We start from the raw sequence: 14,929 nt of genomic DNA, 5'->3' as shown, positions 1-14,929 counted from the left end.
TATGATTTATTTCTAAATAAATATTAATATGATTAGCATTTTTTAACTTTCAATATGTTAAAAAAAAAAAAAAAGGTTGGTCATATTAGGTTATTTAAAAATAAATGGTTCTATGATTAGCTTTTTTATTTGCAAACTCACATTGGAAACTTTTGTGGCGGCGGCAGCACACTTATGGACCAGGTGCCACTGCTTATAACAGTCTTCACTCTTCTGGAAAGGCTTTTCACAAGTTTTCAGAGGGTGTCTTTGGAAATTTGTGCCTATTTAAGCCAAGGACCTGATATTGGACGAAAAGAACTGGTTTGCTTTTGGCATTCCAATTAATCTCAAAGGTGTTTGGTAGGTTTGAGGTCACAGCTCTGTGCAGCCCACTCAATTTCCTCTACTCCAAACTATTCAGACCATGTCTCTAAGGAGCTGGGTATGAGCAAAGGGGCACAAATCATGCTGGAACAGAAAAAGGCTGTCCCCAAACTCTTGCCATAAATTTGGAAGAACTTGTATTAAATATTTTTTAATGCTTTAGCTTTAAAAGTATAATTTACTCAAAACACCTGAGCTTGAAGGAATTCCCACATACTTGTGGCCATATAGTGCACATCTCTTGGCTGTCTCTGTTGCCAATGCTGAATGCCTTTCCTCTTCTGCCTAATCTTCTCTTGCCTCTCAGTATTGCCAGCTTTTCCATACCATTTGTGAAATGAGCAGTCATGTCAGGTGAAATTCCCAAACTTTTGAATCTGAGCCTAAATTCACGTAGTTTTCCTAACTGGTATCTGTTAACTTGCCCACAGTCATACTTATTATATAGCGTTTTCTACTCATGGTAGATATAGTGGGCAAATAAAGATTTATAGGTAGCCATCAAAAATGAGCTGTCTCTAAGGAGCTGGGTTTGAGCACAGGGGCACAAATCATGCTGGAACAGAAAAAGGCCGTCCCCAAAATCTTGCAACAAAGTTGGAAGAACGCATTTGTATTAAATACTTTTGAATGCTTTAGCTTTAAAAGTATATTATAGCACATAATCTGTGTACTATGCAAACAACTAAAATAAATCGCTCTTACAGAAAAATCTGCATGTCAGATCCTATGGGGTCTTCCTGTGCCCACACAGGGCTGATTGGTGCTGTTATGGTCACATTCTGCCAATGATTACCCCCTCAAGCAGATCGGTGGGGTGGCAATGGGGAGGGAGACATCTTGGAGTGATGTGAATGGCTTTATCACAGGATTTTTTCATTGCTGCTCCTCAGTGCGGCAGGGAGCGATATAGCTATGTCCCATGACCACAGTATAGGCACTCTGTAATAAGGTATATGGGCAACTTCTTTTTTTCTATACAGCCTATTTATAGCAATTCTTTATGAATAAAAAGGAAGATCTATGTTTTTTTTTTTAAATAGGTTTAATGACGCTTTAAGGCAGGTGTCTCCAAACTTTCTAAACAAAATGGGCTGTTGACTGTCCTTCAGACTTTAGGAAGTAGAAAAGGTCCTGACATGACTGGTAATAAATGATGCTTCATCGTTGGTGTCTGGGAGAAATTGTTCCCCATCGTAGGTGTCATTCGGAAAAATTGTGCCCCTTCATTGGTGTCAGTGCAGGGAATTATGCCCTAATGTTGGTGTCAGTGGATAAAATTGTGCCCCAAGGGCCGGATAAAAGCAAGCAAAGGGCCACAGTTTGGAAGACTACTGCTTTTTAAGGCTAAGTTCACCTTTTTGTTCACCTTTCCTTTTTTTTTTTTCTTTTTCTAAATCCCAGCACTGCTATGCACATATATAGCATTAATGTACTTCTTTTGCAAAAATAAAAAAGTTTTCCATTTATTATACACACGCTTACCTCACTGCCTTCATGGCTGTTTGAAAACACTGCTCTATTACTTCCGCCCTACTTTCTGGACAGACTTTAGATCCTGACGCAGGAAGGAGTTGACCAGCTGAGGGTAGATGATGCAGGGTGTGTGCTAATGAGGTCAGCTGGTCAATTCTTCCTATGTCATGACCCAAAGTCTGTCCAGGATGTAATTATAAACTATTAGCTTTTTATTGCTGTCTGTGTCCCCACTGCAAATCTCTCCAATGATGCAGACGTACTGAAGGTTCTAAATCATCCTTACTCTATCCATACTTGGTTTATCCCAGCTTGTAAGCCAGGACTGCATTGAAAGACTTTGTCCACTTTTGACGGACCTTACAATGATCTTCATGGTTCTTTCCTAAACAATCCCAGCTGTTTTATATCTAATTAACACTGATGGTTTCTTTTCCAGGATGGCTCAATTACATGTTTTGTGGAATCCTGCCCTCCCACTCATTGCTTGGTGCCAGTATTAAAGGAAGGATCTTGCTGTCCGGTGTGCACAGATAACAGCCAGAAAACATAATACCCAGATTTCCATGCATCACAGCAGCTGAAGTCAGTAAAACCAGGGTCACAGCAAGAGTTTCATACACTCCCCACAGATTCACAATCTTCACCTCTACAATATCGGAAAACGATTTGCTTTGGTTGTTATTATATGTTTTCTTTTCTTTTGTACGTACACAATCTCTTTTAAAGGGAAATATATAAAATGATGACAGGATATTGGACTATATGTCAGCCATATTTTATTGGTTCAAATGTTTCTCAGGTTAGGAAACGAAAGTGGTGCTAAACTCCCATAATATTCTTTTCATACCAAAATCAACACCAACCCCTCAAACTTAGAAGATTTTAGAAATTAAATGTTCATTATGTACAAAGTTGTTGTTTTTTTTGTACTTTTTATTTTTTAAGATATCCTTTTATCATGTAGTGACAGAAAACATTTATTTAAACGTGAATAATATTTTTTTGTCATAAGGACATACTGTAATAAAAATACCAATGGGCATCCTTAATAACACAGTGCAAAAGAGCAGTGGGGGTCAGTGACAAATAACCAATCAAATCGGCTTTCAGCAGCCTAGCTTAGCTCTAGCGTATGTTGCAAGCAGTTACTGGCTCTCCAGTGTTCTTTGAGCAGTGTTATTAATTGAGACTATTGTGTGCCTATGGAATAGTACGGTATTTACATTTTTATAATAACTCAGGCCCAACGTGAACAAGAATGTTGAATATATATTTTTGTTTTTATATACAGATTCTATACTGTGCCTTTCACAATAAACCTTTCATACCATTACTGTTTAAAGGCACTGCGCAAAAGGACTTAACGTTTGTGGCTTGACTACTTCTTTGTGGGGGTTTTTTTCTTGTTTTTTTTGTATTATGTGTCTTCTTATTACTAGACCTCATCACATCACAAAGTATTATAGTGAGAACAATTGTTATTAGGTATTAAACAGCTCTATGCACTTCTGCCAACATTTTGTTTTCTACACATTGCCCTTAAAGGCTATGCCTTGAATACAAGTTTATGTGAAAGACCTGTTTACAGATTGCTCTGGAATATTGAAGGTTATTGAAACTGAAAATATCTTAGTCACAGATATTGGGCAAGTAGGATGGGGACAGTATTTGGCTACATACACTTTTAGCATAATACTCTGAACTGCAATGCCACTGCAGCTGTCTTTAGCAAGTTGGAATGTTTTGCAAGTGCTTAAAGTTGCATTCCAGAAATGACTCATACTAATATCTTACAACTTGGCACCGCCAGTCTCTAGGTTGTTTTAAGATGCTCAAATATTTGAAAGCTTTAAACTCAGTCTACTAATGACCATCTTGCATGTGAAGTGAATGAGGCCATAGGAGCTAGGTCAGAAGGGGTTACTACATGTTTTGTTGTATGTAGTCACTATGCAGTTACCTCTGCTATACCACATCTACCCCCAAACTGTGGCTTAGGTGCTGCTTATGTTACACAAGACCAGAATTGTTGAAGATGGTGCCACCTGAACCCATTGCTTGGTTGGAATCCCAACATTTCCTTATTGCTGACAATATTTGCATTTGCATGTAAATGAATGGCTTTGTATACCAGTTGGGTTGTTTTTTTTATATCAAAGTTCTTTACTGACTTTGTAGCTCCCTGTCCACTTCATAATAAAAAAGATTAATGGTACATGTTTCCCTACCCCTGGGAATAGAAAATGCTTATTGCAAACTGAAGTCATTTCCTCTAATGGTAAGGCTTGACAAAGGAATTTGTTTCCTTAATTACATTTTTATGTACTTTTTCATGTACATATTAGAACTCCATGCACTGCTGTTATGAAAAGGCAATGCTAATGCAACAGCTGTTATAACTTGCAGCGGGGAACATTATACTTTGTTGCTTGTTGTTTGCTGCTGTGTTTACCATATAAATTTGTCAGCGGTGTGGACAACTCCTTTAAAATTGTTTAATTGAAGGCAGCCATTTTGAGATTTGAGCCAATATCATTGTAATGCAGTCAGCCAATTACCTACACTTTTATGGGACACACATTCCTTGTGAACAGATGACCTGCATTCCCATTCTCCATTAATTGCTGCACAAACATGGCCGACCTTTGATTCGCTACAGAACAGATACATTTTAATACTTTGAGGTTTGCTTTAGGATTTCAGTTGCATCAAACTTGCCTTTGTTTAGTTGTTAAGGTAGAAAGCTTCAAAAAGTACAGCTTTCTAGCTTCTTTGAAGGACAGTAGCCATACCTCATAAACTGCTCACTGTGTGGGCTGTAAGAAAGAAAACTAACCAGCATATGTGAATGCATAGGGAAATAAAGTAAAAAAACAAAGTTTAGCCAATGATTATTACATGTATTCTTTAAGAATGAAGGAAAAATTTTACTTTTTCCATGTGCTCAGAATCAGGGCTTGTTCAGTGGGTTACAGCCCTCAATTCAGTAACTATCTTAGAACTGCAGAGACTTTTGTGAAGTCTAACCCTAACTTTTCTAAAGCTGCCACAGATTGAGGAGACCTGTGATGAAAGGAATATGCAGGCTGCCATTGCTGATCATCTCCTTCTTAAGATGCTAGTTGTCCCTGGGCTTACCAATTTCTAAGTCACTGACCATAAAAGATGTACAGATCAGGAAAGGCTAAGTATAGTCAGAACTTTGGATTTGCATATGTGTGTGGGATATTGACTTAGAAATGACTGAAGCCAAGTTTTGGCATGATATCTACTGTTTTTAATGGATAGGTGAGCAGTGGCAGTCTTCATACACCCTACAGCTTCTTTATAAGATTGCATGTCTGCTAACAATTGGATCACGAAAATCATTGTATATATGAGGGCACCTCTGCACGCCTGATCAGTGACTGTTCTACCAAACAAATTTAGTGCTTGGATCTTCTGAATACCATTATGTCTGTTGCCAGCCTAAGACTAACTGTGCTGAGACTACTAGTTGTTAAGGGGGGGTTCTGCCATAAATACCTACTGAGCTGTAAAGATTTTCTACAGCAGAACTTCACCTCACCATCAGACAACCTCACATCTAGCTTTAGGTAAGGGCCCTGGTTGCACAAGGTCCTCCACTCTTCTATGGGAGTTGAAGTGTACTTATATTTCTCTTATCTCTTAAAATGCCTACTTTCATTGAAAAACATGCATTTCCAGTTGCCCACAGGTAGGTTTAGCTTTCTCCCGGAGCATAACAGGAGCCTCAATATATTATCCAAGTTTCAACTTCACCTTTGCCTCCATGGTATATCTAAGAAAGTAAAAAGTGTTTGTTTCCTACAACAGCCAGCCAGATTACAGCTATCAATTGCGTAGCGCTGGGTCAAACATAAAAAGATGGTCTCATCAGAACAAAGATCCATTGGAGCGGAAAAAAAGCAGGCCAAAACACTGATGTCACAAGTCAAGAGTTTCTTAATAGAGCACCTGGGATTCAGGGCTCCCAGAGAAATGTATGCATTTGGATGATAGTGGATGTTTAAGGGGTTTTAGAAGAGTACAAGTTTGTGACCCAGTAAGCAGTCTACTCCCTGAGAGATTGAACGGTTTACCTTTTTTCTGGAGAGACTTTGTAAGGGCTACTGTCCACAGATGTTTTAGGTGTATTCTTGATATTTAAATAAAATTATATAGAATTAAAAAGCAAAGCCCAAATCTATCTGGTTAAATAATTCCATGTACAGTTGCTCTTAAAGGAGTACATCTTAATAGTGTCGTAAAACCATAGCATCCTGTCAGATTTATTGTTCTATGTTTGGTTGGGGTGGCTTTGATTTGGCTCATAGCCATTGCACTTTGTTAACCTAATAGCTGCAGGAGATATTATACAGTACATAGCAAGCAAACTCATTACAGCTGTTATTTTTGTATGCCATATTTAAAACACATTCATTGATATAGTTTCCATGGGCAAAACAGACTTCTTGAACTGCAGCCAAATATATAATATTTTAAAATATCATTATGTCCTGTTAAGTGCATGTAATTTAATCATACCCAATCTTCATCATAAAAACTTGACCGATAACAGTGAACATGTCACACCTGTCCTCATTTAAGGTTATGCTGTCTTCACAATATAACTGATGTATAAAATCAAAGCGGCTAAAGGTCAGATTCCAGCTATCATTATGTGTTTCAAGTCTGTTGTGTGTAGGCTTTATGGGCTATGCTGCTTTTAAGATTTATTTGTATTTGGTGGACCAATTGTTTCTCCAGAGTAAGAAAGCAGTTTTTTTTAAGAGACTATGGCCCTCCGAGACCATGAAAACAAAAAAGGCCCGAAAAGGCATGTGAGTGAACTCTAAGTTCACCATCCACTCTAAGTCCTTTGACTTCAAGAACAAGTTTATTTTTTAGAGCACATGGTTATATCCATTCGTTATCCAATACAGCATTTCTCCAATTTTTTTAAATTAAAGTACTGTTCATAATGAATAGTGTCACTGTCATGGAGTACAATAGTTCTTGAAAGAGCAGTCAGCAAACTTGTAGAGATTTGCACTTTCCTGTTTACTCCTGCGTTGTTGTGTGCCAGGACACTTTTAAATTACTTTGAGTGTAGTGTTTTTGATGTTTTGTGTTTGGCAGGTTTCATGCTTGGTACACAGGCTTGCAGGAAGCTGAAACTCATCCAGCATCTACATAAAACTTGTAGTATTCCTCGGTAACACCAGTGGCACTCTTGCAGCTACCCACTTGGGTGAACAATAGCAGGTAACTGAAGACAGTAGTGCAAAAGAAAAAAAAAAAAGAGATTCCGTTGGCTGTCTTCTTAATATGATGCACTGTGAAAGAAATACATTACTGTGCATTGATCTATTTAATTATGGAAGGACACAATCTGTGTTAGATAGAAAGCACCGTAGACCCATCTGGACTTAGATTAGAAGTGAGTAATCTGCATTCCTCTATCTATTCTACCAGTTTAAGGTTGCAAAAAGCCTCTAGTGACCTCCAAAGTATTTTTATGCCCTCAATTTATTTGACACACCTAAGGCTGGCCATACAATTTTCTTGTACAACTTACCTTTAGATTTACCAAAACCATATAATATGAGGTCAAACCTAAACACTTTTAATTTGTATGTAATCAGGCAGGCCCTTGCACTACATGGTTGAAGGTAAAACTAAAGGAAATTGAATAAGAAAATTGTATAATGTATGGCCAGCTTAAAACTCCAAATTTGACTTTAGCAGTATGGATTAGCAATGTACTAAAATGTCACTGTGGTATTTTGGTGTATGTTAGTTTTTTTGCAGATTTTTGATCTTCACACTCATTGTCTTGAACCTCCCTTTCAATGTAGTTTGAAAGAATTACCTACCAGGTGGATAGGACAGCAGAAGTAAATACTGTATTTATCAGACTAGGCGACTTATTGCAGTCTTTTGTCAACCAGTTTGATCAGTTGTTTGTCATATACTTATGCCATTCTTGGCTGATAAAAGGGGAACTGGTGTAGCCCATCCTATTTAGGAGTCAACGTGTTGACAGGAACCCATCTGCTCACCATTATTGTAAAGCACAGATATGTGACCAGCTGTGGACTTCCTGCTTGCTTGAACAGTTCTGGTCCTTCTCACATGACTGATGTTCAGTCAAACAAAAGCACCTCTTCACCATGTCTTCTTTCTTTATGTATAGGGACACAGCAATGTGATTTACTAATTCTTAACAAACAGTTAAACTAAACAAGGTGAGCAAAGAGTGTACTCATCTTCGTAGTACCCTACTGATACATTTGAATTAGTTGCTATTAATGGTAATTGCGCAAATATAATATTTCTTGTATGTACAATACCTGTAAAGACTTAATGGGGCTGATTTACTTAAGGGAAATAGTTCACTTTGCAAGGCAATGATCTCCAGAGCTTATTGAATAAGTTGAAGCTCTTCTGACTTGCATCATCCAATCATGTACATGTAAAAATGTTTTTATATAAATGTGATTGGATGTTCTTTGCAAAATGAAGCTTCACTACATTCACTAATCTCTAGGAAACGTTCCTTCTCAGAGTGCAACTTTATTTGCAAAGTGAACAACATATTTGCCTTTATTATCATCCCCATTTAGTTTAGTTTTTTATACCAAGGAGGACCACTTTGCTTATTTTCTGTTATTTATGTAAGGACAGTATTTTTTATGATTTTGTTCAGCTTTCATTCGCTTGAGAGTTTCACTTAGGATTTTAACTTTATATAACTTGCAAATCTGCTTCCAGAGAAAGTAGAACATTTCTGCTGTCTCTGTTTGAGGTTTATATGAAGTTACACCCTACAGTGAAGCATTCTCATTTACTGTGTTTAGATTAGCTGACTTTGTAGTCCTCATAGTTAATGATCTGTGAGGATAGAAAAAGGTGATCTGCCATTGCTGATTTGTTTGCAAAGGTGTGAATTCCAGGTCTGTCATCCTGACTGCGCTTTTACTTTACTACCATGCAAGTATGCAGGAAAGGAATTCATCATATCAGTGGCTGCGATGCTTGTTCCAGGTCAGAGCTTGACAGACCCAATACCAGATTTTATTAACTAGTCAACTGTAGCAGCTTCCACCAAAATATCCTGGCACTGTGATCCTTTAGTGGGTGATCATATGGTTCGATGCATTGTTTTTTTTGTCATGCATTCTCCACTGAAGGGAAGGATCCTGGAGCAGTAGTTTCTCCAGCCAAGGTTAATAATTTCTACTCTCCTCTACTGGCTATGCGTTTATTGGAGGAGGATGGGCTTGTCTATTCTAAACAGTCCCATGGGAAAATTAGTAAAACGGGAGATTCAAGCCTTTTTCTTTAGTTTCGGACAGTGGGGGAGGAATAGAACAGAATGTGTGCCCATTGGAGAAATGTTCCTTTACTTCTTCTTAGAACCTCAAGCAATAGAAAATCTTTTCAGTGGGAACACTGAAACAAAACATTTTCTTTAAGGATTATTATGGCAGTTGATGCCGGTTTCGCACACTATTTCCTGTTTTTATGTTCCTCATGCATCTTTCCACACCTGCCAATCACTGGCCCTACATCCAAGCACTGAAAGGAATTGCAAATATACTTAGAAAAGCAAGGTGTCATGAAAAATTACAAGATTAAGTGCTGTATTTAGCCTGTTACCACCATTTACTTTTAATGGTGGATTTGAATGCTGTGTACAGTGCTACAATTGGATCAGTTTTTCCTTGTCTACTGGAAAATTGCCTGATATTTTGGAAAGCAGAGTGTAGCTAACAAATACTGTAAAATGAACCTGTTCAGCGTGTATATATGCATATGTGCATTTTTTTTGGAGCATTGCCTCCTGCAGAGTGGTTTTACAGGCAGTAGGGATCCGTGAAACGTGCTGTTCATGTTCCTTCAAGTCCATAGTCTTAAATTTAATGCAATGTGGTGGTGTTCCAGTGTGGGCACTCTCACAAGGGCTTAGGCTACAGCCGTTCCCCGCTGGATTTTCTGCCATTAGAGAAGTCATTAGCAAGTAGTTTCAAAATCCATAGCTTTGAATTTTAGAGCTACAAAATACATTTCAGAGCATAATAATTATAAATATAACTTTGTTGGGGTGGCCACGGATTAGCTCTAAAGGGTTCTTGGGTAAAAAGACACTCCCTGTATATAAAGTACTACAGTGACTGTTGTATGCATTATGTGTAAAAAAAAAAAAATGAATTTCAGAATTTGAACCTTGGTGTTCTCATTAAACTCTTCTATTCTGTTCTCTTATTGGCAAAGCCCATATAATGGATGCTATTTTGTAAGGGCATTAGGCACTAAACTACCAGCTTTCCCCACGTGAGACTACACTTAAGCACTGATGAGGCAACATTTCAGTAGTAACTCCATCTGAATGAAATATTTGGTTAGGGATTAGATTATTTTGTTATGCTACTATAATCCATCTACCTTCCTAGCTGTTTAAAGTCCCTGACCAAACCTTTCCTTGTCCAGACAATATTACGAGTAAACATTACCACTTTAGGCCAGTCCACTCTTGCCCACAAAAGATTTACTGGGTGCACATTCAGCTTGTCTCTGAGACCCATAGCCCAGAAAAAAATACCACTACAAGTTCTCAATGCAAATACAGATGTTTGTATTAGAACTTGGGGCGCTGTCGGCCTGGTGTTTCTCTGGTCTATGTCCAGACTGTCAGTTCCATTATGTCAGGATATCGCATCAGTTTATACTGACTTCAGTTGAACATATGGAAGACAGGTGCGGATACTGGATTTCTGCAGCTTGCTTTGACACTTCATTATTAGCTGCACATATGTAGGTTGGATTATCTACCTTTGTAACCTAAGTTTCACAAACTTGATGTGGGCTTTATGTGGATGTCCCACTGTGGGATTTTTTCTAAATTTATTGTATATTAAATACCGAAGATGTTTTTGCATGTCTTCATGGCTGTAGCAGAGGGGAAAAGATGAAAACTGCAATAGGAAGCTCTTGCCATAGAATGGATTCAAATAGTATTTTTACCATGGACTTGCTCTTTTTTCCACCGGATTAAAGCTTAGTGTTGATGACTTTTAATGCAGTTAATGTCCTACTGAACCACCCATTAGCTAAATACCGTACATCCCAGGTGCAACAACAAAAGGCATTTGATGTGTTCTGGTTCATTTCCTGAGTAAAAAAGCCCGTCCCTTGCCAGCAGCTTCAGAGTAAGATCCATGCTGTTTGTGTGAGAGCATTGGTTTTATTGCAAAGGCCTTGCATGACCTCTCAGCATTTTTATTCAGGCTGTGGTTGATTTTTAGAGGAAAAACTTATTTTACACACCTTTTTGATTTGATGCGTCTGGAATGTGCTTGGCCAATTTTAGATTAAAAATTAAATTGGGCTTTAAATATGTCTCCTCTTTTAAAGGTGTTGCCACTGAAAAATCATTATTTTCTCAAAGTGTTTTTAGAAACTACAGTCCTCAGAGCACTTCACATTGTATCTTCACTGCCACAATTGTACAGCTGTATTTCATACATTAGGACTGTTTTATTGTCAATTGTTTTTTCTTGCATTACTGAGTTTTGTACTTTGTCCGTTATGTGGCTATACCTCTGGATGCTGCAAACTGTGCATATTTATTTTCAGGTCTTGATGTTACCAAAAGTACCAAGTGCCTTGCTATTTTTTTTTTTTATTGTAAACAGTGATTTTACCAAAGAAATGATTGCACTGTGTAATGAATGCTTCTTAAATAAATAGGCCATATTTCCAATTGTCTGTCCCATGTTATTTTTACAATGATTATTTTTGATAGTGTTTTTGAAAACCTACAGAAATGGTGCACAGAATTGCATGAGACCTGAAAGCACAGTTGTCTCAAATTTTGTTCCCTTTACACTTAGGCCTGCCATGCATGGTTCAGATCCTGGCCGGTTCCTGCTGAACAGTTAATGGGTCGGCTGAATGTACCAAATTGGGTACAACCAGCCAGCCGGATTCCCTTGCGATTATCACTAGCGGCTGCAGCAATCGCTGTCTTCTCCTGGTAGGGACGGCTTCCCCCGCCTACCCCCACCGGGAGAAGACAATTGCTTATTCCCCTGTCAGCACAGTCTGTGTTGATGGGGGAATTTCTTTCCTGCTACTCGTGGTTGCAGGAAAGAATTTTGCACCATGTATGGCTGGCCTTATACACAGAAGATTTAAACAGAACTATATTCCATAGGCTTCTGGTGGGCGCTTACCATAATGTGCAAATAAGCACAGCTCATTATCTCGCACAATTCCCATCTCCAGCAGGGACTGACCCCTGTGACCGGCCACTAATGCACAAAAATTACATTTCCTCCACCTTATCTTCAGCATGTGCTGTGCATTGTACACAGCAACTGAAAAAATGCTGGTAGCGTATGGCAAATATTTATTGGAAAAAAAAACTGCATGTTTTGACAAAAAAGTCCTGACCTCAACCCGATAGAACACCTTTAGGATGAATTAGAGCAGAGATTTCAAGCCAGGCCTTCTCATCCAACATGTCTGGCCTCACAAATGCGCTTCTGGAAGAATGGTCAAACATTCCCATAGACGCACTCCTAAACCTTGCGGACAACCTTCCCAGAAGAGTTGAAGCTGTTATAGCTGCAACGGGTGGGCCAATAGTTTTGAGAATATAGTGTATGTGGGATTCTATCTCGGCTGTGCAATTCTGAACCTGTGCAGTCTGTTCAGTTTGCTTTTCCAGGCCCTTGCTAAATAGACTGCACATGTTTGAAATTAATCCAAGATGAGATCCAAGAAATGCAGTCTACTGAAAAACTTTAGGTCTTTCTGTGAAAAAGAAACCTGGCCAAAAGAAGACTAACAAGCCAATCCCACATTCAAAAACTTGAGAAATAGGCAGCATTAACCCCTTTCACAATACCAGTCAGGTTGCTACTGCATTCAGTTGAACACTGAAGTATGTACAGACATCAGTATTGTGTTCTTGCTCAAATATATTAATAAATACAACACTGTATGTAGAGCTTTAGGAGAAATTTCCTAAAAATCTACAAACCACTGGTAAATGAAAGGTGACAAAATCGTCAATGCATATAGTATATTTGTAACACAGATGTCCTATGTAAAGTGACCCTGTGGCCAGGCAATGATGTATTTTATATTTTTAAGCAGCAAATTAACTTTAAAACACACCTTCAGGCCTGGTTCCCACCTATGCATTTTTTAGTGCGTTTTCAGTTTTGCAGAAACAAAGTCCATTTAACACAGTTTCCTATGGGTCACGTTCACATCTGTGCATTATTATGGAAAGGGCCAGGGACATTTTTTTTTTCTGGTTTTTGGTTCCATAGACTTTAATGGATCAAAAACGTGTATTGAAAAATGCAAAATGCACCTGGAATACGTTATGCAAACTGCAACCTGCATAAGTGTGAACCAGACCTCAGTGATGAATGTACCTGCGGGCACTGTGAAGCAATATATCCTCAAAACTTTGAGCAGAAGCACTGAAGTTGGCCAGTTCTTTCTGCACCCTGCCCCCCTCCCAGCAGTTGCTCAAAAGCTTTCTAGCCTTCAATTCAACAATGTATACACAGAGCAGTTGCTTTCAGAGGAAGAACAGAGATGAGATTTTCCCTTAGACTGATCATACACTAGTAGACTTTGAATTGAATATTCATATGAATATTCTTGCACATTTCACGTCTTAACAAATGTCTTTCGAAGGTTCTTCAAAATTTCATTGGCTTTTAACATTTGATTTTGAATCAAATCCACTTGACTGAACAAAAATCACATTCACTGTTAGAAATTTGTTTGAAAAAAAATTTCCATCCTGCTCCTTAAAATTTTCTTGTGACCTTGGTTAAAAATAAATGTCAATTTGACATCTAACCACCTACTAACCATTAGAAAATTGAATCAACGCTCCTAAAAAAGAAAAGCATCTTAACAAAAGTGCACTAATGGTATGGAAGCTTAACTCTATGTCCAAGTGGGTACGTGAGCAGTATCTCTCTGATTGGAGCAGATACATTACAACCTTTGTGGAAGCTCCCACACTTCACCACTAAACTAAAAAAGAACAAATGTCTGGCATTCCACAAATTGATTAAGCAAAATATTTGTCGAGGGAGCCTTCAGAAAACAATTAAAGTGACCCATGCCATTTATCTTGCTGTCTAATTTAACAGTACCCATACATAAAGGCTGTTTATTACTTGCTCTCTCGCTCCTATTACAGCTTTCCTCAACCCTTCTATAGCAGCTGTAAAAACTTCATGTAGAACATTTATGTGGTCTTTTATTAAACTCTTCAGTATATTTCAACTATAGAAGTTAAACTGGTCTATGGTTACTTAGTAAATACTTTGATCCCTTTTTAAATATGGGCATCACATTGGCCCTTGACAAATCCATTGGTACCGTTCCAGTCATTAACGAGTCCCTAAATATTAGAATGGCCTTGAAATGACAGAGCTCAATTATTTTAGGATCCGTGGGTGGATGCCATCTGGTCCAGGTGCTTAATCCACCTTTATTCTCTCTAAATATTTCTGGACCATATCACTTTTGAGCCATTGTGGATCATTTGGGGCTGTGTCACTACCACCCCCATTATGGACATGAGCTCCTCCATGTTCCTTTGTATAAACAGAGCTGAAGAAAGTATTTAATGCATTTATCCTTCTCTTTGTCCCCAGACACCCACTCTAGATTTCTTTGTAAAGAACCTACGTGCTCAGACCTGACCTTTTTACTTTGAATATATTTGAGGAATTTTGGGGTTTCTGACTATCTTTTTGTCCATTTAGAATTTTTGCATCCTTGATTTCCTTTTTACTCTACATATTCTGTTATATTCTTTGTAACATCTAAACGATGATAGCGCTCCTTCATTTTTATATTTATAGCTATTTTAACTTTGGCCGTGAGCCACATAGGTTTTATTTGTAGCCTTTTAAAATTATTTCCCATAGGAATATACTTTGCAGTAAGTTTACATACAGTCACTTTGAAGAATGCCCATTTCTGTTCTGTGTCCATTGATGCCAATATTCCCTACCAGTATAACTGCTGGAGAGCA

General features: G+C 38.2%; 1 protein-coding gene across 2 annotated transcripts in view; it reads left to right on the top strand.

The window, feature by feature from the left end:
* PXDN (peroxidasin) overlaps nucleotides 1–11,614 on the top strand; it is a 236,317-nt gene extending 224,703 nt beyond the window's left edge. For both annotated transcript variants that reach the window (XM_077488703.1, XM_077488704.1), the window contains one exon: nucleotides 2,282–11,614. In XM_077488703.1, coding sequence (XP_077344829.1) covers nucleotides 2,282–2,395 — 114 coding nt within the window. In that variant the 3' untranslated portion in view covers nucleotides 2,396–11,614. The remainder of the gene's footprint in view (nucleotides 1–2,281) is intronic.
* The last annotated feature ends 3,315 nt before the right edge of the window (nucleotides 11,615–14,929 follow it).

The sequence above is a fragment of the Lithobates pipiens genome, unplaced genomic scaffold (assembly GCF_037356315.1).
Source record: "Lithobates pipiens isolate NorthernLeopardFrog02 unplaced genomic scaffold, aLitPip1_a1.2 Scaffold_18, whole genome shotgun sequence".
In the NCBI taxonomy this organism is placed as follows: domain Eukaryota; kingdom Metazoa; phylum Chordata; class Amphibia; order Anura; family Ranidae; genus Lithobates; species Lithobates pipiens.
The sequence above is the reverse complement of the archived record's forward strand: the minus strand, read 5'-3'. Positions and strand labels throughout refer to the sequence as shown.